Raw genomic sequence first — 25,697 nt, forward strand, 5'->3', positions numbered from 1 at the left:
GGCTACCCCTCTGATATATAGATTATATAATTCTCATCCCTACCCCGGAATAGTTCTTTGGATGTTTTTCATTCTGTGTCTTTTATCTTTATTTTCAGGGAGAGTTTATCATGGATAACTTGGTCCTGGTCTACACTTACATTTTTTGCCAGTTTAGCTATGTCAGTTAGGAGTAATATTGGCAAAAAAAGTCCTTTTGCTGGTATAGCTTATTTTGTTCAGAGGCCTGGTCTACTAGAAACCTTTGCCAGTATAGAAATAGGAGTTAGGGATGTGATTTTTGATGTTTTTATACTGGTAAAAGCCCTATTGCAGACGCAGTTATACTGGCAAAAGCGAGTATAAAGTGTGTCTGTGTAGGAGGGTATAGCTATACCAGCAAACCTTTCCTAGTATCAACAAGGCCTGAGTAAATCCCTTTAACTTCAAGAATAATTAGCACACACCAGCTAATTGAGAGGGACTAATACCTTCCACAGCTGCTGAGAGCCAAAGTAGCTATAAATTCTCAGTTGTCTCTCTTGAATGCCCTCCTCACTGTGGTCTCTATGCACCTAGCAACAAAACTAGGGAGGCCTTATCTACCGGCAAGAGTTGCACCAGTTTAATTAGAATCTGCTCACATTTAGTGATGCAAGTGGAACCAATATACACCAGTTGTAAACCAGTAGGTATCCACACAGGTGTGTTAAACCAATGCGACTTCTGTGTGTAGGCCTGGCCTTAGAGGCTTGCCCTATGGCTCACTTCTAAGGGGTCGATGTGAGCATTAGTGTCAATAAATAGGACCTTCTAATCCTGGAACATTGGGGGTGGGGGGCATTTTAAAAATCTAGTGAAAGCTTAAAGGGAGCTAAACCACTGTATGTTAGTATCTGTGAACCTAGCTGTTGCTTCATTAAAAGGGGCCTATTTGCAGTGTTTCTCAAATGCAGCCACTGTGGCCGCATGCAGACACCAGGGGCTTTTCTTGTGGCCACAGCCTCCTAGGCAGTGACTGGGAAAGGGGAGTCAAGCAGTGACCCCTCCCCCAGGGCCACCAGCAGGGGTTGCACTCTGCCCCCTTTCAGAGCCGCAGACACCAGAGAAGCAGGCAGCCAGTGAGTTCCCCACCTTTCTGTGGGCGCTGAGGCTCGGGCTTTGGGCTTCAGTCCTGGGGTGGCGAGTGGCAGGCTCCGGTCGTGGGGTTTCGGCCCCTGGCTCTGGACCCTGGCCATGGGTGCCGATCCTTGGACCACCACCACCCCGCATCGCCCCTGGCTCCCACTGCCTCCACAGCTCCCATCCATCCCCCCATCATCTCTGGCCCCCACTATCTCCCTACCCACCTCCCAATCTACGGTTTAATTTGTCCCCTGCCTTGCCAGAGCTGAGTAAATTTGCTGTGATATTAACAAACATACAAATGTTATGTTTTGCAGCAGCAGACTTACTAGCTAGCAAATCTTAAAAAACATAGCAACCAAAAAGCAAAAGAAAAAAACCACAACAAAAGACAAGAATTTGAAAAGCACCTTATTTGTGTTTCTATTCTGTTTAGATCCAGTAAAGAATAGAAACAACTGTACCTTATTTTTATTATTGAGTCTGGGGGAAAAAAAAACTCTACATAAATAAATTACAATGATTTGGACATGGATATGTGCATATTTGTTTGTTTTTCCTAAAGTTAATTAAGTATTTTAGGAAAAATTGTCAGAGCAGCCACCAGCAAGAGTTGGTGGCTGCACTCTAAGGCCACTGAAAATTTTGTTGTGAGAACCCGCTAACTGCAGACAAGGGCAAGTATTCAGTGTTGGATAATACAAGTGCTTTTAGTGATGGAATCTCAAGTTCCTCCAAAAGTTCAAGTGGACAGCTAGGATCCAACCAGAATAGCTGAGTCCATACTACATTATTTATGATGTCTTCTTGATTCTTTTTTTTCCCTTGTCCATAGTGCTGCCCGTTCTTAACAGGAAGGCTGTTTTACACTGGCTTCCACTTTCCAGAATGAGGAGCCAATTCCATGACTTGGAAATTGCACTCCAGTGGAGACATCGTAGGGTCAGATCCACACTGGTGTAAATTGGCATAGTACATTGAATTCAGTAGAGAGGCAGCAAATTACAGCAGCAGACAATCTGTCCCATAGTTTGGCACACCAGGCTGGCTTCACTGGAATTGCTGCTGTCACCCAATAATGTGTTGATCCCCACTGACTCAAGAAGGAGGAAAATATGTAAATGTCAAGGAGTGAATACTTTTCTCCCCAAAATAATTTTTTAAGATATCCATTGCACAGTCCCAGCCTAAGTGGAGTGCAGTCAGTCATCAATGTGAAAAGATTAAATACTCGTGTGTAATGATTTGTGTGAGTGGCAGCTCAGTGTAAATATCCCTTTACTCAGTTTGTAGAGGCTAGATGCTGAGTAAAGGGTCCAGAGCAGCATAAAGGGGTCTAAAAGTCCCGGATATGACTAGGCGGGAATTCCCCGGTGCAGAAACTGAGGAAGACAACTTCAGGCTGTCTTCTAAGAACCCCTTCGCAAACCCTGGCATAAGGGGGTGTACCAGAGGCAGGAAGGGTCCTATTGGAAACTGGAGAGGGTAGACTATGTGCTGTGGAGATTTCTGGGAAGCTGGTGACTAGCTGCCATTATTTAGGTAGCCTCTGGTATCAGAGTATCTGAGAATTAGGAGGGCACAAAGGTAGTTAAAAGCCAGTTTAGCCCCCTCCTCCCTCTGGTCTGGGAATCCCAGACTCCTAATTCCATCCTCTGAATTAATGCAGCCCACACAACTGCCCTTTAAGAATACAGGTGTGTGTGTGTGTGTGTGTGAGTGAAACTGAACAGTAAGCAGTCATACAGACTAATTTTAGACCTGTTCATACAGCTTCAGCCAATGGTTTCAGTAAGTGTACACTAACGACGTTGTTCCATAGGCTTAGAATAGAACTAATGCTATAATTTTTTGGTGGAAAGTCTCATGATCAGCCAAGTGTCAGTTATTAAAAACCATTTTAGCATAGCTGTGCCCTCTTGCCATGCCTGTCACCTCCAGAGCATCTCCCCAGGTCCAGGTGTTGCAGGATTTTTTCAGTTTAGTGACCCCGTTAGTCATTCTGGTGTCACAACAGTCTGTCATTTTACATAGCCTCGCCCTCTGGCCAAGTCCCTGCTCAGTTCATGCCTCTTCTGGGGTTAACAGACAAGTCTGGTTATAGGAAATCCCAAAGTCTAGTGGCTTTTGAGCCTGGTCTTCAACCTCTGTCTCCGTCCATAATGCTTGTACTCTTCTCCTTCTGATGCTGTGCCTGCCCTCTTGGTCTGGGGAGTGGTAGGGAAACCCAGGCCCACACTCTTCTCTGCGTTCCAGCCCAGGAACCCTGTTTAGGAGGCAAAGGTCTGGTTCTTCAGTCTGTCCGTCATTTTCCCTGGGCTGCTCCTATCTTTTGCCCAACTTGTCAACATCTTTTCCCCGGTCTCTGGATTCTGCTGTCCCATCTGGGAATCTGTGGTTCCTCATTGCTGCTTCTTTTGCAGCCCCAACGGTTTCCCCTCAATGCTGCTCCCAGTTACTCATAGCGGCTGGGCCATTATGAGTAACTCTTCTCTTGCCTGGACTAGGCCGTCTTTCCCTCCCTCGGGCAGGAGTTCCTTCCCCATCCCTTTTCCTGGAGCAGGGGTTGTGACTTAAGTAGGGCCCTATCCAATTCACAGTTCATGCTGGTCAATTTCACGGTCATAGGATTTTAAAAATGGTTAATTTCATGATTTCAGATATTTAAATCTGAAACTTCACAGTGTTGCAATTGTGGATTTGGTAGGGCCCTAGACTTAAATTAGCTGCAAAGCTTTCATTAGTTCCCTTCAGGTGAACTCCCTTCCCAGTTAGCTTTCCTCTCTAAGGGGCTCACCAGGCCAGCCTTCTCCTGCCAGTGCCTGTCTGCTAGGTAGGAGGAGACCGCCTTTATGCTGCTCCCCTTCTCCCAACTCAGTCCCAGGGGGTTGGGTGAGAGGGGAGCCTTGTCCCACCTTCTCTGCAAGGTTTCAGGCCCTTAAAGATTCCTTCCCCAAGCACCGTTCATTCCCAGGACCCTTAGGTCTCTACATCTATCTATGGGACCCTTCCGAAGCCTTAAAAGGCCATACCTGGTGGTGGATTGGGCTAACCACTAGACATTACTGCCCACAATGGCAGACTATCCCAACACATGTGCTACTTATAAACAGTGGTAGCAGAAAACATTTTGTAAAAATGTTTTTGGTCGTGGGCCTGGGGACATGATCACGTCTTAGGGCTGGCCTACACTAAAAAATTAAATCAGCTTAACCGCATTGCTGAGGAGGGTGTGAAATATCCACACCCCTGAGCAGCATCATTAAGATGACCTATACATCCCTGTGTAGACCACGCTAGGTTGACCTAGCTACCGCCTCTCAGGAAGATGGATTACCTACGTCAATGGGAGAATCCCTCCCGTAGGCATAGGTAGTGTCTACACTGAAGTGTTTCAGCAGCACAGCTGTAGCATTTCAAGTGTAGACAAGCCCTTAAAGTCACTGTTGAGGAGGTTTGCAGGGTGGGGAGTGTGGAGAAATTTGTGCTGAGCTGCTGAAATGATGTGGGGTATTAAATTACAGTGCTCTGTGGCTCCCAGGTGCAATTGTGTCAATTATGTAATGAGGGCTGTGGTCTCCAGTGCTGCTAGTTACATTTAGCTTTCATGAATTACCTTTAAAATGGCAAAAAGAAATACTATTTGTTTGACTTCATGTGCTGAAGACTATTTTCTGGTTCTCTTTTTGTTCAGTTAAATCTTTACTTACCCTGTATGTACCTACTGACATACAAAAGAAAAATAAGAAGTTAAGCTTATAATAAAAGCTACTTTTTGTGGATGGCAAGTATTACTCGACAGGAACATTTTAAACCTACCATGAAGATGAGTTGCTGAGCCAGCTCTTGGTTGCACATTCAGTATACAGTACTTTCCTTTCCTTTGATCAGTTCGTGCTGCGGTTACTTCTGGGTGGGGTACCTTTTGCTTCTGGGTGGGGTGAGTTTCTGTCCTACATTGGTCAAAAATGGAAACCTCAAAGTCTTTATTTCTTCTGTTGTGTTAACAAAAACAGATTTTTAGATATCCCATTTACAAACTTTGTTTCCTCCTGTGCTTTTCAAATGCAGTCAGTTTATTGCCTATGCTTTGCTTTTTGCTTTCTGATGCTGCAAATATGGGTGGAGGGAAGAGAAGCTGCACTGTGGTGCTAAGAAATTTTAGTGCTTATCCCTCTATTATGATACATAGGACCCCAGCTCCACATCTCTTGAAAAATTAGCTGTTCTGCATGCTTGAGTGGGCACTAGGGTGGCCAGATGTCCGGATAAAATTGGGACTGTCCCGATATTTAACCCTTTGTCCCTCATCCCGATCGAAGTATGATCGGGACCCCATTTGTCCCGATATTCAGGTAAGGAAGCGAGTGGGAGGGAGGCTCTGCACCCACCGGCAGCCAAACTCCCCCCTCCTCGCCTCCTTCCCCTCCCCCCCCAGCGCGCTGTGTCCCCCCTCCCTCCCAACGCTTCCACCCCCCTGCTGCCTAACAGCTGTTTGGTGGCGCTTAGGACTTTCCGGGAGGGAGGGGGAAGAGTGGGGATGTGGCATGCTCAGGGGATGAGGAGGAGAAGAGGCAGGGCAGGGACAGGGACTTGGAGGAAGGGGGTGGAATGGGGACGGGGCAAGGGCGGTGCAGGGGTGGGAAGAGGCGGAGGGGTGGGCAAGCACCCACCGGGCAGAGGGGAGCAGCGAGCCAGCAGCAGGCGGGCGTGGGGGGGTGAGGAGGCAAGCGGTGGGTGGGGGACTCAGCAAGCCAGCAGTGGTCTGGGGGATGAGGAAGGGCACAGTGGCGGGGGCGGGGGGGGACTGAGCAGGGGGAGGGAGCAGGACCTGGGGCAGAGTCTGGGAGGAGCAGGGGTGGACTGTGGGTGGGGCTGATGGCACCCCAATGTGTCCCAATATTTTACTGTTGTGATCTGGTCACCTTAGTGGGCACATTTAGCTGACTTTCAAAGATACCTGAATAGACAGCACTTTCCTTTGCTAATTTTAAGTGCTCCTGTATTAAAGGGGTTTGTGTGTGTCAATGTTTAAGTGTTGGATTACTTCAATTGTTTTTCTTTTCGAAGTGCAACAGGAAATCATTGTAAGGAGTCTATATTTAAAACCAGATTGTTTGTTATGTTTCTTCTTTTTTTCAGCTAGACCGGGGTAGGCAACCTATGACACGAATGCCGAAGGCGGCACGCGAGCTGATTTTCAGTGGCACTCACACTGCCCAGGTCCTGGCCAGCAGTCTGGGGGGATCTGTATTTTAATTTAATTTTAAATGAAGCTTCTTAAACATTTTTAAAACCTTATTTACTTTACATACAACAATAGTTTAGTTATATATTATAGACTTATAGAAAGAGACCTTCTAAAAACGTTAAAATGTATTACTGGCACGCGAAACCTTAAATTAGAGTGAATAAATGAAGACTCTGAAAGGTTGCCGACCCCTGAGCTAGACTTGAGATGTTGACAACACCTCTTGCATGATTTTCTATGTCTGTTTAACCTTTAAACACTGATGTGAAAAACCCTGATATTCTTATCTGCTCTATACTAAGGAGAGTTTGGAGTATGGTGTAATTACTCTTGGTTAGCCTGAAAACACTTCTGCCTAATGAGTAGTACCACTGAGGTCAACAGAATTATTCATGTGCATAAAGATTGGCAGAATCGAAGCCTAAACTACAACTGATAGAGTGTCTACAATATTGCTAATCAATATGTGGTGAAAGCATAGTGAGAACTCCATTTTAACTATTTTTATCTTTTTTATTTATTTCTTTTTCACACCAGGTAACCAGACCTTGCAGCTACAACAAAAAATTCCATTTTGATATTGAAGATGCCGACGAGGTGGACAAAATGGAGATTAGGTAATATGTTTTTGTTACTGTGGAATTTTTTTATGTTTTTCTTCCATTATACAATTTTCCATTAAATTCAGTTTGGGTCTAATACCCTTTTCCCCAGTACCCCTCAATTAAGACTCTAGATCAGAGATGGTCAAAGTGTGGGATGCGCCCCCCTAAGAGGGTGTGGAGGATTGTCTGAAGGGGTGCGGTGGGGTCTGGGCCAGCCCAGATGGAGAGGGAGCGCCATCCAGTCCCTCCCAGCCACCAGCTCTGCTCCGGTCTCACCCCCAGCTTTCTCCCTGCCCCACACCTGGCCCCATCCCCAGCCTCAACGCTGCTCCACTCCCGGCCCCACAACACCCCTCGGCCCCAGACCGACCCCCAGTTTTGGCCCCAGCTTCGGCCCCCTTACCCTTGTCTGCATCCACCCCGACCCCTCCCCACTCAAGCTGCAGCCCAGCTCCCAACCCCGGCTCATGGGATAGGGCAGACAGGAGTAAGGGAGAGTGTGACCCTCAAAAGTTTGGGGACTACTGCTCTAGATCTATCAGTTCGCGATTGTAATTAAGTTTAGTCCTTTACTAATGTGTGGCTGCTTTAATAATGTGTATATGGCTGTCTGAAAAGACTTCATTGTTCCTAAGACCAGTGCAAGACAGTTCTTAAGTCTGGTGAGGAGGAAGAAATACTTTGTTGGCAAAGTTTATGAAACAGTTTGGAAAAGATTAAATACTTTAATAAATAAGGCCTGGTCTACACTACGGGTTTAGGTCGACTTTAGCAGCGTTAAACCGAATTAAGCCTGGACACGTCCACACAACGAGGCCCTTTCTTTCGAATTAAAGGGCCCTTTAAACCGGTTTCTTTACACCACCTCCGACGAGGGGATTAGCGATAAAACCGGCCTTTGCGGGTCGGAATTGGGGTAGTGTGGACGGAATTCGATGTTATTGGCCTCCGGGAGCTATCCCACAGTGCTTCATTGTGACCGCTCTGGACAGCGCTCTCAACTCAGATGCACTGACCAGGTAGACAGGAAAAGACCCGCGAAGGTTTGAATTTCATTTCCTGTTTGCCCAGCGTGGAGAGCACAGGTGACCACGCAGAGCTCATCAGCACAGGTAACCGTCATGGAGTCCTCCCAGGATCGCAAAAGAGCTCCAGCATGGACCGAACGGGAGGTACGAGATCTGCTCGCCATATGGGGAGATGAAGCAGTGATAGCTGAACTCCGTAGCAGTAAAAGAAATGGAAAAGTATTAGAAAAGATCTCCAAGGCCATGAAGGACCGAGGCCATAACAGGGACACACAGCAGTGCCGCGTGAAAATTAAGGAGCTAAGGCAAGCCTACCACAAAGCCAGAGAAGCAAACGGAAGGTCCGGGGCAGAGCCGCAAACTTGCCGCTACTACGCGGAGCTGCATGCGATCCTAGGGGGTGCAGCCACCACTACCCCAACCGTGTGCTATGACTCTCTCACTGGAGAAACACACAGGGAAGACGGTTCGGGGAACGAGGAAGATGACGATGGAGGTACTGTAGGTAGCTCACAGCAGCAAGGAAGCGGAGAAACCGGTTTCCCCAACAGCCAGGATATGTTTGTGACCCTGGACCTGGAACCAGTAACCCCCGAACTCACCCAAGACCCTCAGGGCACACAGGAGACCTCTGGTGAGTGTAACTTTGTAAATATTTGTAAACATTACAAAAAAAAAGCAAGCAAGTCTGTTAACGTGTATGGGGATGGAGCGGAAATCCTCCAGGGACATCTCCAGAAAGCTCTCCTGGTTGAAATGGGGTGATTTTATTAAGGGGGACATTCAGAGGCGCCCGTTCCTGCTCTTCTGACCAGAAATGTTCCCCGCTGTTAACCACGCGGTGGGGGGGAGGGGTGAAGTGATCATCCCAGAGAATCGTGTGTGTGTGTGTGGGGGGGTGGTTTACTTGTGTTTGTGCCGCATGTTAACCGGGAAACCGCAGCCCCCTCCTTTTACATTGAAACCCCATTTTAAATGGACAACCCAATTCATCCTTGATATGGGAAATGCGCTGCTGTTTGCAACCTTTCCCGCATGTTAAGAAGGTTAAAAAAGCCAAAACACTGTGGCCTACGATGGCTGCCTGCAAGCCGAAATATGCGACCTTGTAATGAAAGAGTGTACCCATTGTTCCCTAAAATGTGTCTTTTTTAACCACCTCTCCCTTCTCCTCCACCAGCTGCAAATGTTTCTCCTTCCCAGAGGCTCGTGAACATTAGAAAGAGAAAACGTAAGACGAGGGACGAGATGTTCACGGAGCTGCAGATGTCCGCCCAGGCTGATAGAGCACAGCAGAATGCGTGGAGGCAGTCAATGACGGAGATGAGAAAAGCCCAATATGAACGAGAGGAGAGGTGGCGGGCTGAATCGTGGGAAGAACAGAGCAAGTGGCGGGCTGAAGACGATAGGTGGCGTCAGCTTGCAGACAGACGGCAAGAGGCAATGCTCCGTCTGCTGGAGCATCAAAGTGATATGCTCGAGCGTATGGTTGAGTTGCAGGAAAGGCAGCAGGAGCAGAGACCGCCGCTACAGCCCCTGTGTAACCAACAGCCCTCCTCCCCAAGTTCCATAGCCTCCTCACCCAGACGCCCAAGAACACGGTGGGGGGGCCTCCGTCCACCCAGTCACTCCACCCCAGATGATCGCCAAAGCATCAGAAGGCTGGCCTTCAATAAGAGTTAAAGTTTTAAAATGCAGTGTGTCCTTTTCCATCCCTCCTCCCCCACCCATCCCAGGCTACCTTGGCAATTATCCCCCTACCTCTGTAAGGAACTAATAAAGAATGCATGAATGTGAAAAAACAATGACTTTATTGCCTCTGCAAGAGGGAGGGGAGGGTGGGGTGGGGTGGTTGGTTTACAGGGAAGTAGAGTGAACCGGGTCGGGGGGGGGGGTTGCAGGGTTCATCAAGGAGAAACAAACAGAAGTTTCACACAGTAGCCTGGCCAGTCACAAAACTCGTTTTCAAAGCTTCTCTGATGCGCACCGCGCCCTGCTGTGCTCCTCTAACCGCCCTGGTGTCTGGCTGCGCGTAATCAGCGGCCAGGCGAGTTGCCTCAACCTCCCACCCCGCCATAAAGGTCTCCCCCTTACTCTCACAGATATTGTGGAGCGCACAGCAAGCAGCAATAACAATAGGGATATTCTTTTCGCTGAGGTCTGAGCGAGTCAGTAAGCTGCGCCAGCGCGCTTTTAAACGTCCAAATGCACATTCCACCACCATTCGGCACTTGCTCAGCCTGTAGTTGAACAGGTCCTGACTCCTGTCCAGGCTGCCTGTGTACGGCTTCATGAGCCATGGCATTAAGGGGTAGGCTGGGTCCCCAAGGATCACGATAGGCATTTCAACATCCCCAACGGTCACTTTCTGGTCCGGGAAGAAAGTCCCTTCCTCCAGCTTTCGAAACAGAGCAGAGTTCCTGAAGACGCGAGCATCATGTACCTTTCCCGGCCATCCCACGTTGATGTTGGTGAAACGTCCCTTGTGATCCACCAGGGCTTGCAGCAGCATTGAAAAGTACCCCTTGCGGTTTACGTAGTCGGTGGCTTGGTGCTCCGGTGACAAGATAGGGATATGGGTTCCGTCTATGGCCCCGCCACAGTTTGGGAATCCCATTTCAGCAAAACCATCCACTATTGACTGCACGTTGCCCAGAGTCACTACCCTTGCTATCACTAGGTCTTTCATTGCCCTGGCAAATTGGATCACAGCAGCCCCCACCGTAGATTTGCCCACTCCAAATTGATTCCCGACTGACCGGTAGCTGTCTGGCGTTGCAAGCTTCCACAGGGCTATCGCCACTCGCTTCTCAACTGTGAGGGCTGCTCTCATCTTGGTATTCTGGCGCTTCAGGGCAGGGGAAAGCAAGTCACAAAGTTCCATGAAAGTGGCCTTACGCATGCGAAAGTTTCGCAGCCACTGGGAATCGTCCCATACCTGCAGCACGATGCGATCCCACCAGTCTGTGCTTGTTTCCCGGGCCCAGAATCGGCGTTCCACGGTATCAACCTGCCCCAGTGACACCATGATTTCCACATTGCTGGGGCCTGTGCCTTGTGAGAGGTCTATGGCCATGTCAATTTCCTCATCACTCTCGTCGCCATGCTGCAATCGCCTCCTCGCCTGGTCCGGGTTTCGCCTTGGCATGTTCTGGCTCTGCATATACTCCAGGACAATGCGCGTGGTGTTCATAGTGCTCATAATTGCCGCGGTGATCTGAGCGGGCTCCATGATCCCAGTGCTAGCTATGGCGCCTGGTCAGAAAAAAGGCGCGAAAGTAGTATCTGATGGACCAGGAGAAGGAGGGCGGGAGGGCGGGAGGGAGGGAGGGCCGAGTGACGACATGGCGTACAGGTACAGGAACAGGGAGAAACACAAACAACTGTCACACAGAATGGTCCCCCCAAAGATTAAACTGGAAACCCTGGGCTTAGCAGGCCGTTGATTTCACGGAGGAAGGGGAAGCAAATGAACACAGAACAAATCTATTTTTTACATCTTAAGGTGGCAGCCGACGCTGCAGCATGAGTGACAGCCATACCAGTACGATGATGATGGGTACCAATCATAATATACCATCATCTGCCAAAAGGCAAGGGGCTGCTGCTGTGTAGCAATGCAGCCCCACGTCCGCCAGCACCCAGCATCGCCCTCGGCCTCTTCTGGGTGCTTAGCAGACAATATTGGGCAATTGGCAGAAAATAGTATATTATGACTGGTAACCGTCATCATCGAGACAGTAGCATGTCTGCCCAGGTGGCCATGATTGACAGCCACTCCAGTACGATGACGACGGGTACCAGTCATAATATACCATCGCCTGGAAGGGGCTGGTGCAATGCAGCCCTACGGCTGCCAGCCCCACGGCTATCACTCATGCTACACCGTCTACCGCCAAAAGGCAGTTAGCAGCTGCTGCTGTGTAGCAATGCAGTCCCACGTCTGCCGGCACCCAGAGGACATATGGTGACGGTGAGCTCAGCTGTGCTGAGCGGGCTCCATGTTGTCTGCACAGGTAACCCAGGTAACCCAGGTAAAAAGGCGCGAATCTATTGTCTGCCGTTGCTGTGACGGGGGAGGGAGGGGCCTGACGACATGTACCCAGAACCGCCCGCGACACTGTTTTGCATCATCCGGGCATTGGGATCTCAACCCAGAATTCAAAGAAAAGGCGCGAACCGCTTCTCGGCTCGAGCTGTGGCGCAAACGTAGTATCTGACGGCCTAGGGGAAGGAGGGAGGGGGGCCGAGTGACGACATGGCGTACAGGCACAGGGAATTAAAATAAAGAACGGTGGCTGTGCATCAGGGAGAGACACAAACAACTGTCACAGACTGGTCCCCCCCAAAGATTAAACTGAAAACCCTGGGTTTAGCAGGCCGTTGATTTGACGGAGGGAGGGGGAAGCAAATGAATACAGAGAAAATCTATTTTTTACATCTTAAGACGACGGTGCAGTGTGACTGATAGCCCTCGGCATCTTTCTGGGTGCTTGGCAGCAAATACGGGGCGGTGTATGACGATGGTCTTCAGGCCTATTGCACGAGCTGCTGCTCAGGGAAGACTCTGCTAATGTGCGATGACCCGACTTGTAATAGGCCGGCTAACAGTCATAATACACCATTTACTGCCAAAAGGCAAGCCCCACGGCTGCCAGCACCCAGATCGCCGATGAAGGCTACCAGTCTACTGCACCGTCTACCGCCAAAAGGCAGTTAGCAGCTGCTGCTGTGTAGCAATGCAGTCCCACGTCTGCCGGCACCAAGAGGACATATGGTGACGGTGAGCTCAGCTGTGCTGAGCGGGCTCCATGTTGTCTGCACAGGTAACCCAGGTAACCCAGGTAAAAAGGCGCGAATCTATTGTCTGCCGTTGCTGTGACGGGGGAGGGAGGGGCCTGACGACATGTACCCAGAACCGCCCGCGACACTGTTTTGCATCATCCGGGCATTGGGATCTCAACCCAGAATTCCAAGGGGCGGCGGAGACTGCGGGAACTGTGGGATAGCTGTGGGATAGCTACCCATAGTGCAATTCTCTGGAAGTCGACGCTAGCCTCGTACTGTGGACGCGGTCTGCCGACTAGAGCACCTAGAGCATTTTATTGTGTGGACATACACAATCGGCTGTATACAACCGATTTCAATAAAACCGGCTTCTATAAATTCGAACTAATTTCGTAGTGTAGACATACCCTAAGAGAGCAGATAAAGGGTTAGTTCTGGTTGGGCAAACTGTTCATTGAGAGTTTCCCCCCCTTATAGGACCGAGGGTATTTATTTCCATCTCTGTCCCCGACCTCACCCCAATCATGTATCTTACATTAATCTACAGCCATTTCTTCTCTGAACATTTTTACTTCCATGGACTATACATGGGATTAAGTCCCCTGTACATTTTTTTCTAACAACAAAAGTTCTCATTTTCAGTGGTTGTAGGAAGTGGCAGGCCAGGGTATATCATTACATTAGTACCAGATGTTCCTTTAACATGCAGTTTTTCTTTTCTTTTTTTCTTCCTGTGAATAGAGGAACATTTTCTTAGCTGTGGGGCCCTCAGATTGGTTATTGTAGTCATACTTGATAACAGATTGACCACTTCTAAAATTGTACCTTCCGTATTTTACTTTTTTAAACAGCAGAACTAGGCTTTGGAAACGGGGGCGGTGGTGGTGGTGATTTACTAATTCACTTCCTTACTACATCTTTCATACTCTAGGTACACAAATATACAAAATTTAAAAACTTTGCTTGCAATAAATACAAGGCCTTGTCTAGAATGTAGCAAATGGAACCTGAATTGTGCTTCTAGCCACCTCCTCCCTTCCTTTCCCTAAAGTCTGAAGCAAAACTGCACTGAATTATAATCCATAACAAATGTATTTGGTGCCAGTTTTCCTCTCTTGAAAGTTTGTGTTTTTGCATGTGTCATATTAGGAAGTTGCATTTATGGTGGGCATCTTCTCAGAATCCAGTTATATCCGGAACCAGAGGACACGTCATTTCCAATAAATGGCTTGTTAAATCAAGGTTTGGCCATGTGTAAATAGTGATTCGTCCATCCCTTCCTTAACTTGGTTTTGACAATCTGTATTGCTCTATTAGTGTTAGTGCAGCAGCAGTGCTCAGGCTCCTGCCAGATCAGAGTCCTATTGTGCCAGGGTGAGAGAGGGCAAAAAACAAAACAAAAAAACAACCAGAGTTGAAAACTTTTTTCCCTCCCCCTCCCCCCCCCAAACATTTTTCAGAAAATTTCAACTAGCTCGGGCCGACTCACAGTACAAGCCAGTGCCTGCCCAAAAAATTTGAATCTAAATTGAGATGAGATGGAACAAGTTGATACAAGTAACCCATGCAACTTAGTGCCACAAGATATTATTGAGAGGATTAAAAATGCATTAGAGATTTATGATATCAACTTCTGTTACACTAGTTAGAATAAACTTTTATAAGGATTATCAAGCCCCAGGCTTCAAGGCATGCCAACCACCTACTGTGTGGAACTAGGAAGAAACCTTCCACAAGGGCATGTCATTGCAAAATTGTTCATAATGGGTGACTTTACACCACCTGCTTTATCATGTGGTACTGGTTCCTGTTGAAGATAGAATACCAGGCTAGATGTTGTATTGTATATCCAGTATGATAATTTCTATGTCTGTGGAACATGCAATGGACGTTTAAAACTCTCTGGTTCCTTATTTATTTTAAAACCTGTTTTTTCCATATATTTATAGTACAAGTCTTACTGTTCTTCCCCTATATCTCTGTGTCGGACTATTTTTAATCCCGCTTCCACTATTATATCAGTGAGGCCTGTGGGATTCCAGTCCCATGCAGGGCTCTACCTTATACCAGTGTTTCCCAAAGCAAGAGGCACTCTCTCTCCTCTTCCACACCCCCAGCAAAACTGTTTTTCTTCAGCATATCAGCTTCCATTTTAAAAATAAAAAGTAAGTCTCTGTTGCAAAGGAAACCTTTAAAGTGTGACGTAACTTGTGCAGAGACAGCTGCCTGAGTTTGTAGAGAACCTGGAGCAATACTGTCTCATTCATCTCACTTGCTGCTAGCTCAAATGCCAGTAGTTATACTCTAAATTTCAATATCGTTAACCCTTTCGCAGCATATGTATGAAAAGAGAGAAAATAGAATAGAGATTTATACCGGAATTTCCCAAGGATGAGGGAAGTGGGCATGGAAGTGGTATAACCCTTTGACTATACAGAGTGGGACAGCAGGGAGTATGATAGGGTTCATTTTCCTGAAGGAAGGCGTGGTTTCAAGTTTGGGAATCGCTGCAATACACAGTCTCTCCCTCTTTGACTAGAACATCACCCCCACAGGCCAATGGTTGCTTTGTGCTAGTAAACACTCATAGCAATGACTGGGATGCTTTCCAACAGCACCAAGATTACTGTATGCACACATATATAGGATGATCATCTTCTCATTTTGTTGAAATAGCAGTGTATTGTCACTGAAGTGGTAAATATAGAGCAGTCGTTCTCAACCAGGGGTACATGTACCCGTGGGGGTACTCAGAGATCTTGCCGGGGGTATATCAACTCATCTTGATATTTGCCTAGTTTTACAACAGGCTATGTAAAAAGCACTAGCAAAGTCCGTACAAACTAAAATTTCATAGGCAATGATTTGTTTATACTGCTCTGTATAGTATACACTGAAATTTAAGTACAATATTTATATTCCAATTGATTTATTTTATAATTATATGGTAAAAATGAAAAAGTAAGCAATTTGTCAGTAATAGCATGCTGTGACACTTTTGTATTTTTATGTCTAATTTTGTAAGTTTTTAAGTGAGTGAAACTTGGGAGTAAACAAGACAAATCAGTCTCTTGAAAGGGATACAGTAGTCTGGAAAGGTTGAGAGCCAATGTCATAGAGAGTAAATATCTGTCCGTAAACTACCAGCAGAAGGGTTAAACTTGAAAACCATGACAGGGAACCAATAAGTTAAACCCTAAAACAACAAATGCATGGTAACTACTGACAGATAGCTAGCGAGTGATTTATAGTGAGGTGTTTGGGTATCTGGGATGAACACTGTAATGCTGAGCCCCTGTGTTTAACAGGAGAATTACTGTATCCAAATGGGGGGTATCATTGGTGTTTTGAATTGATCCTTTTTTGTTTAGGCCAGACTCCCTGGCACATCCTGTGTGAGTAACTGGCCAAAAATAAAGGGGTTACAGTATCTGAGTTAGAAAAACCAAAATTGGAAATAGTGTGGCTTGGGAACAGAAAAGTAAGCAGTTTTAATTATAGTGCTTTATCCCAGAACTGTGTGTTTTGACATCCCAGCAGTGGATCTGCACCTGTGAATTGGAAACATTTCAGCTGCTTTTAAAAGTGTAAATTCTTGTGAACAAAACGGATGAGGAAAGGGTATTCTAGGTTTCTGTCCACTGACTTGTACAGTTATGAATTAGCAGATTCCAACAGTGTAAGCTCCTCTTTGACTCCTTGGAAACCAATACAGTATGTTTTGGAACATACTTTTTTGACTCATACATAATGGATGAAAAATGAAATTAAAAAAAGAGAAAAATGGCTCTTTTGTTTTTTTCTTATATTTTCAATATGAGTTTCTTTTGAGTTTTGGTTTTGTTGTATTACAGAGTAGACCTTTGGAATGCCAGCAACTTGAAGTTTGGAGATGAGTTTCTAGGAGAGCTAAGACTTCCTTTAAAATGTCTCCGACAATCCAGCTCTTATGAAGCATGGTACTTGCTATTTATTTTTCTTTGTCATAAAAGAAAAGGTATTGTTTTTAGTACTGTACATATATTTTTATTATAAAACCATAACAGTAACTACTGTTGGGTAACAAAGTTTAAATGCATTTAACTTCCATCTAGTTTCCCACACAAAAAACCTAAGCCAAAATCTTCAGTTACCAAACTATCAAAACAAAGATATTGAAATATGTGAAGCATTGTTTTGATGGCATAGTTGTTGAAAAATTTGGCTTTTTTTTTTATGTGCGTGCAAATTAGGTGGGAGTTCTAATACATTTAACTTTGATGTTATGCACTGCAATTCTGCAGGAATGCCATACTTTTATTACTGTATGGGATTTTATATTATCTTAAGTACACAACACTTTATGATCAGAACTTTCCCTAGTAAAGCTGATGCAAAAGGAACTGGTGCGCAGCTTTGGAAACCTAATTCAGAACATCAGAAAGTCAATACGTTTACGAGTGTTGTGTGTGTACCTACATATTATATATGTTCATGTTTAGCTTAAGAGCTTTTTTTCTGTTTCAAGACCAACTATTTTTTTGCCTGCCAGGTATTTCCTGCAGCCCAGAGATAATGGCAACAAGTCATTGAAGCCAGATGACCTTGGTTCCTTAAGGTTAAATGTGGTTTACACTGAGGACCATGTTTTTTCCTCAGACTATTACAGCCCACTTAGAGACCTCCTGTTAAAATCTGCAGATGTTGAGGTAATTTATTTGCTGCTGCTTGTTGTTTACCTGCTACTTATCCTCAAAGCCCCCATAAATATTTGTCATTTTACAAGTGAGGTTATAGAACTGAAGTTGCCAGAGATCTCAGCTGATCCTTTTTTTTTTTTGTACTTGAGACTTTTATGAAGCTGTATATCCCTTGTGCTTGTTTTTGTCCGTGCAGAAAAGATCTGTATCTGCACGCACTGATGGTAAGTACAGACACACCCACCTACAACAGTGGTTATGAGAACCCACATGTACTCCTCAACTGTCTAATCCTACATTTGTATGCAAAATAAACTTGTTGGGTTTGATCAGTTGGCTTTCTTCTGCTGGTAAAGAAATGATTTACCTGCATTTATGTAGAAAAAATGTTTTTTGTTTTTTTGTGCATACTAATCCTAAACTGTGAAATGGGATGGACTATGTTTGAGATCAAAGCATCCAAAATGCTTTTAGTTGTTGTACTAGACCATTTGTTTCCCTAAAGAGAACTGTATTTAACTTCTTTGATAGTGGCTTAAAAAATACAGCAAAAAGTACAGGTTTTTATGTCCAGTATTTCGCAAGCAGCTGCGATATTCATTGAAACCAGATATTAACAATGGGAAAACAGACACTGCATTGTCATGGTTTTTAAATTGCTGCCCTCTTGTGATCAAAACTTATAATTGGCAGACAAAGTGGAAATTGAGACCCAGCCATCTCACAGGTGATGGGGCACAGCAAGATAGTATGTGTGGTACTGTGCGAAGAAAAAGAAACTAGTGTTAATAAGTGGTGATTACTTTAGATACACGTCTCAAAGTTTTTGCTTCTCTCTGTTGTTCAGCCTGTTTCAGCATCTGCTGCACATGTGTTGGGTGAAGTTTGCAGAGAAAAACAGGAAGCAGCCATACCTCTGGTTAGACTTTTTTTACACTATGGCAAAATTGTGCCTTTCATCAGTGCAATTGCAAATGCTGAAGTGAAGAGAACTCAGTAAGTACCAAGGAACCACTAATTTTTAAATAAAATTTCAGATGTTGCTATAACGTCATGCTCAATTTATGGAATTGCAATGGCTTTTTTAAAAAGTAATCATTATTATTATTTAGTTCCTCTACTGTGATTCCTGAAATTATTTGTATACTTTAACTCGCGGGTGCAAAAAACCCAGTGAACAACAGATTGCAAATCTGATGTATACGCTAATGGCTGTTTGCAAAATTAAGAACCAGTATGCGTGCATACACTTGTTAACTGGTCTATTTATTTATTTTTAAAGACTATTTCAGTTTCTGTGTGCATGCTTCCTTTTAGAGGGTCAGTATACCAATATTGAAAAAAACAGTTGAGCAAAAGGTCCCTGCAAGTTGTACTCCGGTTTGGGAATGGCCTTTGTGGGTTTCCTTCATACATGATTTAACTCTTGCTGGCCAACTGTATATCATCATTAAAAACAGCATATCCGTGGGTGATGAAAAGCAGGAGAGATGTGAGAAAGCCACATAGGGAGAGAGTGAGTGAGAATGTCATTCCAATAATAGATACAAATAACTCTATCTAGATTAATATTGACTAAAGAGAGCAATACTATGCCAGGCCTAGGAAGTCTGATATAATAAAGTGGCATGTTTCTCAGTAAGATTGATTTGAAAATATGTAAAACGCACATTTCTGGAGGTCATTCACAAACCTAGAGGCTGTAATCATGCGAATATAAGGTTAACAAATGCTACGGTCACTCATCTGCAGCTTTTTATGTCCCCAGTCCTGCAAAGAGAATTGTGCAGGTGGCTCCCCACTGAAGCAAGTGTGGGGCTGTGTAGGCTCAAGAGTCCACTCGCACGGTTCTGTTTGCAGGATTGGGGCCTACATAGTGCATAACATACAGTATTCCATCAAGCATGGTACTGTAGTTCAGCCACAAAAGGTCACTTAGGTCATACAATCTTATTAATCACCCCAAATATGCCTTTTGTTAGAGTAGTTAGCAGATGGAATCCAGTGCCCAATATAGTCATGAGACTGAAATGGCTGCCTCCCAAGTTCTTGCTGGGCAGTAGTGCATGAAAGCACAGACATTTTTCACGGTTTTTCCATTAGGTTGTAAGCTCCTTGCGGCAGGGTCTATGTCTCAGCATGTGTTTGTGCAGTGCTCAGTGTAGTGGAACTCCTGTGCACTACTGTAATAAAAATTATGAAGAACCCCCACAAATTCTCAAACCCTCTAACAACCTTATGTTGATGACTGTTGTTTTTCTATGATAAGCTAGAAATGCACTAAACCTTATACAATGCATTTCATGGCAGCCCTTAGGCAAGGATCAAGGGGAATATTGGTGTGTGCATTCAAAAACAGCTTTTCATCGTTCAGTTGCTGCTTTTATTTCCACATGTTAGTGATTTATTACAAAAGACTAAATTATAGAAAATTGTTCCCTTCCAGAGACCCCAACACCATTTTCAGAGGAAATTCATTAACTTCCAAGTGCATTGATGAGACCATGAAACTGGCAGGGATGCATTATCTTCAGGTTACACTAAAGCCAATTATAGATGAGGTAAGAGCAGATTCAGAACACAATTTCAATCTAACGGGCCTTTTAGGATCAGACATTGTTGATGTTTTGCCCCTTAAGATTGCTTTGCAGGACTAATGTTGAGCTTATATTTAAATGAAAACCCGTGTGGTTCTCATTACCCATTGAGTCACCAGTTCATGAACAGTGGACTTTCATTAAAGAAAAATAAAAAGTTTCCATGTGAACTGGGTCTAAAATAAGCCTCTTGTCTTTTAAAATAGGTCATTTAGGTTCTGGAAAATGGTTAAAAACAAAATAAAAGCCTAAGAAAATAAACTGTGCACAGCAGAAAACATCGGTCATAAATAACACATTTCATCCTGTCACTTTAAATGAATATGATTATTCCTAGATAACTGCATATCTGACAGCTGGCAATGTGGTGATGCTCTATTATCTCTCTAGTCCAGTATGGCTCTTCTTTTTTATTTTTTTCCCAGAACCATAATTGAGCAACAATTTCAGACCACAGATTTCCTTTAAGTGATTCAGCACTATCGTACCTAAACACTTACTATGATGTCTCATCAGGAAATACTATTTTTCCTAAAAATAGTTTTAAGTACTATCTCTTTGGAACAAGAAATGTTTTCTTAAATTATGACCTTGTTTGGGAGGACCTGGTGGAAATGTCATCCTTTTAGGTGCAGGATATTGCCAAAAAATAGAATGTAACATTTTGGAAAAATTCAAAATCTTGACGAGCTGACAAGTGATGTCTTGTTAGAAGACAAAATACTTTACCCAAGAAAGCTAGCAGCCTAAATCCTTTATATTAAGACTTCTTCCACCTGAAGATACACCAGTGTACTAATTCTTCATCATGTTCTTTCTAGATCTGCCAGCTCCACAAATCTTGTGAAATTGATCCTGTGAAGTTAAAAGATGGTGAAAACCTGGAAAATAACAGGGTAGGCAATCAGATTTGAAATTGAAAACAAAATCTCTAATTATATTGAGTATTTTGTCTCCCTTACTGAGGTCCTTGAACCTCATTTGGTGTTGTAAATTAAGCTTTCATATGTTAGTAGCCCCTGGAAGCCTTCTTAACCTCGTAGAAATGTGTGTGATTTTTTTTTTTTAACATCAGCTTCATGTTTAGTTGTATAGCATAGTACTGAAATGTGATGTTGTCTATTAAATGTAAAATAGGCAAGGAAGAATAGGATTTGTTTTCAATCGACTACATAAATATCAAGTATAATAGAAATGAGGACTCCTTAGCCAATTGTATTGTAGAAGAAATAATGCTCTTTTTGGAATGAGGTCTACATTTTTTTATTTTATCTTTTTTTTTTTTTTTTTGGTAGAAAAAGACACTGTGCTTTCAGCTTTGTGCTTAGAAATACACCTCGCCAAAGAGTAGAGTATCCATTGAATCTGGAACTGTGGCTTTTTTATATCTTATAATTTATTGCAAAAATAATCTACTGTAGATGCCATTAGAGAAAGTGTAGTAGCCTTGTTTTCCATTGAAGAGAAATGGTGCATTTAAAACCAAACGAAACAAAAATAAATTTAACATGTTGCTAAATGTTTCAGGAAAATCTCAGGCAGTATGTTGACCGCATTTTTACTGTCATTACAAAATCTGGGGTGAGCTGTCCTACAGTGATGTGCGACATTTTCTTTTCACTGAGAGAGTCAGCTGCCAAACGTTTTCAAGGTGAGTTGCTGTATGTCTTTTTAATTTCTTGTATGTTAAATCATTTTGAAGTATATAATTTTTATCATCTACGAATTTACATTATTAGAGTTAAGGTGTAGAGGTTAAAAGTATATTTCAGATTAGAAGCTATTTATGAAGTGTATATCTATACTGTGTTTACCTCAGCTCTTCCGTAAAATTTGTTCTACTCTTCTATCATGTCACTTTCAGAGTAATGGCATTGAGGGGGTTCAAATTTATATATCAATGATTTCTGATTGCTAGTCTGCAAACTCATTATCAAATCTCATTTTTTTTCGACCCATGCATTAGCCTGTAATAAAAGCCAAATTATAAATTATTGACACCTATGCAAGGCCATTGCCTTCAGTGGGTTAGCATAGCTATAACTGAGTAGAACTCAGTAAAATTTGTTGCAGATACACAAGAAGTAGTAGAATCTGTTTCACTTCTTAGCTGCATTGACTCTGCCAAAGTAAAAAGCAATTTAAAAAAGCCCCAATCAACCAACAACAATCAATTTTTTGTCACTAAAATAAGCAGATCTGACTCTTCAGACACACAAGGAGCAGATCAGTTGAGTAAGATGATGCCATTTTATAGTCACTTTGAGAATAGAAAATCTCAGAACAGAATTCCATTGATCTCCATATTGTGTTCCTTATCCATTCAATTTATAATAATTATTGTAATAATTACTATTTGTTACTTCTTTTACAGTAGTGCCCGGGGGCCCTAACGAATCAGGGCCCTTTTGTGCTAGGTGCTATAGATAAATGGTGAGAGTCAGTGTCCTTCATAATCTGTGTAAATGAATCGTATGTTCCAGTTGAATACCAAAATCTGATATACAAACTAAGCATTTCCTGCACAATGAGACTTTGTGGAGCTCCCTACACAGTTTTGTTCTGTTTTAATGGGGCTAGCTCTCACCTGGATATTTTCATTACTTTATCAATAGCTTATATTTGGCTCCAAATGACCTCCATTATCTCATTCGCCCATAACTCGTGAATATGTGAACCTCCAGCACAGGGCTGAATTAACTATCAGAAGGTATTCTGACAGTTTTATCAGTACTGAAGATGCTCTTTAAAGTATTGTTTGTTGGAATAATGAATGGAATGGTTTCTCTTGTTACAGGTGACCCAGATGTACGGTATACAGCTGTAAGCAGTTTCATTTTCCTGAGATTCTTTGCTCCTGCAATTCTTTCTCCAAATCTCTTTCAGCTTACACCACACCACCCAGTAAGTAGTGTATCGATCTATCTAGGTTCATATGTGGCCCATCACCATAGTATGAGCGCCTATCAAGTGTTGTTGTTTTTTAAATCTATCTTCTCAACACATAGGAGAAATAGCTTGATGGTTCTTGTCTGCTTTTTGTGGTAGTAGATGTGTTAGGTGACTGTGTTTGTGAAGAACTTAGACTCCCACCCCCCCTTGATAAGCTGAAGTGAATTTTACATTTCGTTTTGAAATTGAGCCTTGTGGTAATTCTCATCCCTCTCTCTCAGGGAGGAAGTTCTGTAGTCTAGGTCCTGCTCCTATGAAAGTTCTGTCTCAAACACTCACGAGACTCCCCCTACTGGTCAACAGTTTCATTGTCCAGCTGGGTAATGCATACAAGCTTGTGTTCTTTGCTAGTGCTCAGCGCTATCAAAGAGAAGATTTGCGTGTGGAATTACCTATTCATATGGGGCCCAGCATGCTGTGAAGTGTTACATAAACCAGAACTGTATCGCCTCATTCTTTTCTTGTACAAAGTTATATGCAGTAATAGGGGTTTCAGCTGCAATAACTTTGTTAAAAACGTTTTAATTGCCTTAAAAATTAAACAGATTTTGTTTACATGTTAAAATGTTCTCCCATTCCTAAATAAGTGAATTTTTTAAAAATGGTCATATCAGTGACTCCTACCTGGGATAAAAAGTGCCTTCTGGTGGTCAGAGGTGACTTTGAGGAATAAGTTGTTAAAGATTCCACTAAAAAGCGTACAGCATAATTTTTAAATGGGTTGAATATTACTGTGGCCTCTTGACCAAATTCCCTCTCTTAAGTAAACAAGTCAAAGGCACTGCAAGCTATTCTAGAGACTGTAGTAGCTGCTCCATTTTAATTGGCTTCATTACTTCAAAACCCTTTGAGACCCTTTGAATAATAAATATGTTGCCCAAAATCTAAACTCTTAAATTTTAGTATAGAAAATAGTCTTCAAGCATTCACTTACAAAATGAAGCAAGGATTCTTTCTCACTTGCTCTCCAGAAACAAGGGCAAGAAAGTAGTCATAACAAAGTCTGTCATGCTTCTTAAGGCAGCAGCTTTCTTTCTATAAAGTGTGAGTTTTTAAAATTTTACGTTGATTGTTGGTATGGGTGAAATAGAGAACAGCAAATGTGGGTAGTGCTCTGTCCCGTGTTTTAAACATCAGGAATATGTAACACCACTGTTCTCCCCCTTCATAGGATCCTCAGACCTCTAGAACATTGACACTTATCTCTAAGACCATACAAACATTGGGCAGCTTATCAAAATCTAAATCTGTAAGTGTTTTGTTTTATTTCTTATTTTGTGGGTTATGTTGGCAAAATGTTGCTCTTTATTTCCTTTTTAAAAGCAGTTTGTCACTTTATTATTGTAATTAAATGTTTGGAATGGCTATATAATACCATATACAAACCAGTCAGTGGTAAGCAATGCTAGAGTAACTGAATTTATAACCTGCATGCTAATTGATGCCAAACGTTTTCTTTGTTTGAATTACATTTTTAATAAAGTGTGACGTGGTCTCAGGGCTCTGCGGCTTTTTGTGAAATCTTTTTGAAAAAATGCAGCATTGAAAGATGCCAGCACCTGGAGAATGAAGTTCTGAGCTTATATACATGGTAGCAGCCCTGCTGTATTTTCTATGCTGCCTCAGCAAAGTATTTGAAGCCTGATCTAGATCTAGAGGAACCACCTCTAAGGGTGAGGGATAGTGCACTTCTCATGCCATTTCAGCTCTCAGCCAATTAGTGATGATAGCTGGTAGTGGCTTTTTGATGTCCACTAGAAATTTGAAATGAGAATAATTTGAGCCAGTGGGCCACCAAACAGTTATCAGATGATAACATGAGGCCACTGCTGAACTGGTCTGGATTCACAGCAGCAACCTGCGAGTGAGCCTGTATCCCATTTACAAATCTCTTGACCCCATTCAGTTCCTTGTCTCTTATTGTTTTTGTCAGATTGTTTTGGGAGCATGACTTTTAAAAAATAGCTTGAAACTTTTACAGGATGTTATAGTAAATATATTGAATTGAAGATTTGGAACTCATTCTGCTAATCCACATTTTTGTAATAGAAATTATTTTAGTCTGAGAGCTTTCTCGGTAGTACTTCTTAGTACAGCCAAACAACCTGAAAGTAGCTTTGGTTTCTTTCTCTTTTTTGCAGATAGGGAAATTGGTGGTGGTTTGAGTAGGGAAACGCTTATTTTCTGAGTCTGTTGATGTTAAGGTTTTAGGTACAAGTTGTACTGGAAGACACACAAATATTGGTTGGTTGTTTGCATTTCAGGCCAGCTTCAAGGAATCTTACATGGCAACTTTTTATGACTATTTTAATGAGCAGAAATATGCAGATGCAGTAAAAAATGTAAGTAACTAGCCAATGCATTGAATACATATTATACTTATTGAAGCTGATGTTTAGAATCATATAAGTAGTGTAATATTTACACAACACCAAACACTCTTAAGAAAAAACAGATTCAGTTGCAGTAGTACTCAAGAAATATGCAGTGAATATAGTGCACATAAAAATCCATAGAATTAGTTGGAAACTACACTTCTTAAATAATACTTATGGAACAATATACTATTCGTCCGATTTTACACATTCAATGTTATCCTGCAAGCCTGTAATGAGAACAGTCTGGTCCAAGACTAAATGAAGGAGGTTGAGTAATAAAGGAAAAGGAGCACGAAGAGGAGACAAAGAAGTGGG

The 25,697-nt window shown here is 43.3% G+C and overlaps 1 protein-coding gene across 2 annotated transcripts in view; it reads left to right on the top strand.

Moving 5' to 3' along the window:
- The window catches only part of RASA3 (RAS p21 protein activator 3), a 284,524-nt gene that overhangs the window by 242,234 nt on the left and 16,593 nt on the right, over nt 1–25,697 (top strand). For both annotated transcript variants that reach the window (XM_054010897.1, XM_054010887.1), the window contains exons 8-17: nt 6,893–6,972; nt 16,631–16,735; nt 17,308–17,464; nt 18,303–18,451; nt 19,902–20,016; nt 20,874–20,948; nt 21,580–21,703; nt 22,850–22,956; nt 24,176–24,253; nt 25,269–25,346. In XM_054010897.1, the coding sequence (XP_053866872.1) occupies nt 6,893–6,972; nt 16,631–16,735; nt 17,308–17,464; nt 18,303–18,451; nt 19,902–20,016; nt 20,874–20,948; nt 21,580–21,703; nt 22,850–22,956; nt 24,176–24,253; nt 25,269–25,346 (1,068 nt within the window). The remainder of the gene's footprint in view (nt 1–6,892; nt 6,973–16,630; nt 16,736–17,307; nt 17,465–18,302; nt 18,452–19,901; nt 20,017–20,873; nt 20,949–21,579; nt 21,704–22,849; nt 22,957–24,175; nt 24,254–25,268; nt 25,347–25,697) is intronic.

This window comes from Malaclemys terrapin, chromosome 1, assembly GCF_027887155.1.
Source record: "Malaclemys terrapin pileata isolate rMalTer1 chromosome 1, rMalTer1.hap1, whole genome shotgun sequence".
NCBI lineage: Eukaryota > Metazoa > Chordata > Testudines > Emydidae > Malaclemys > Malaclemys terrapin.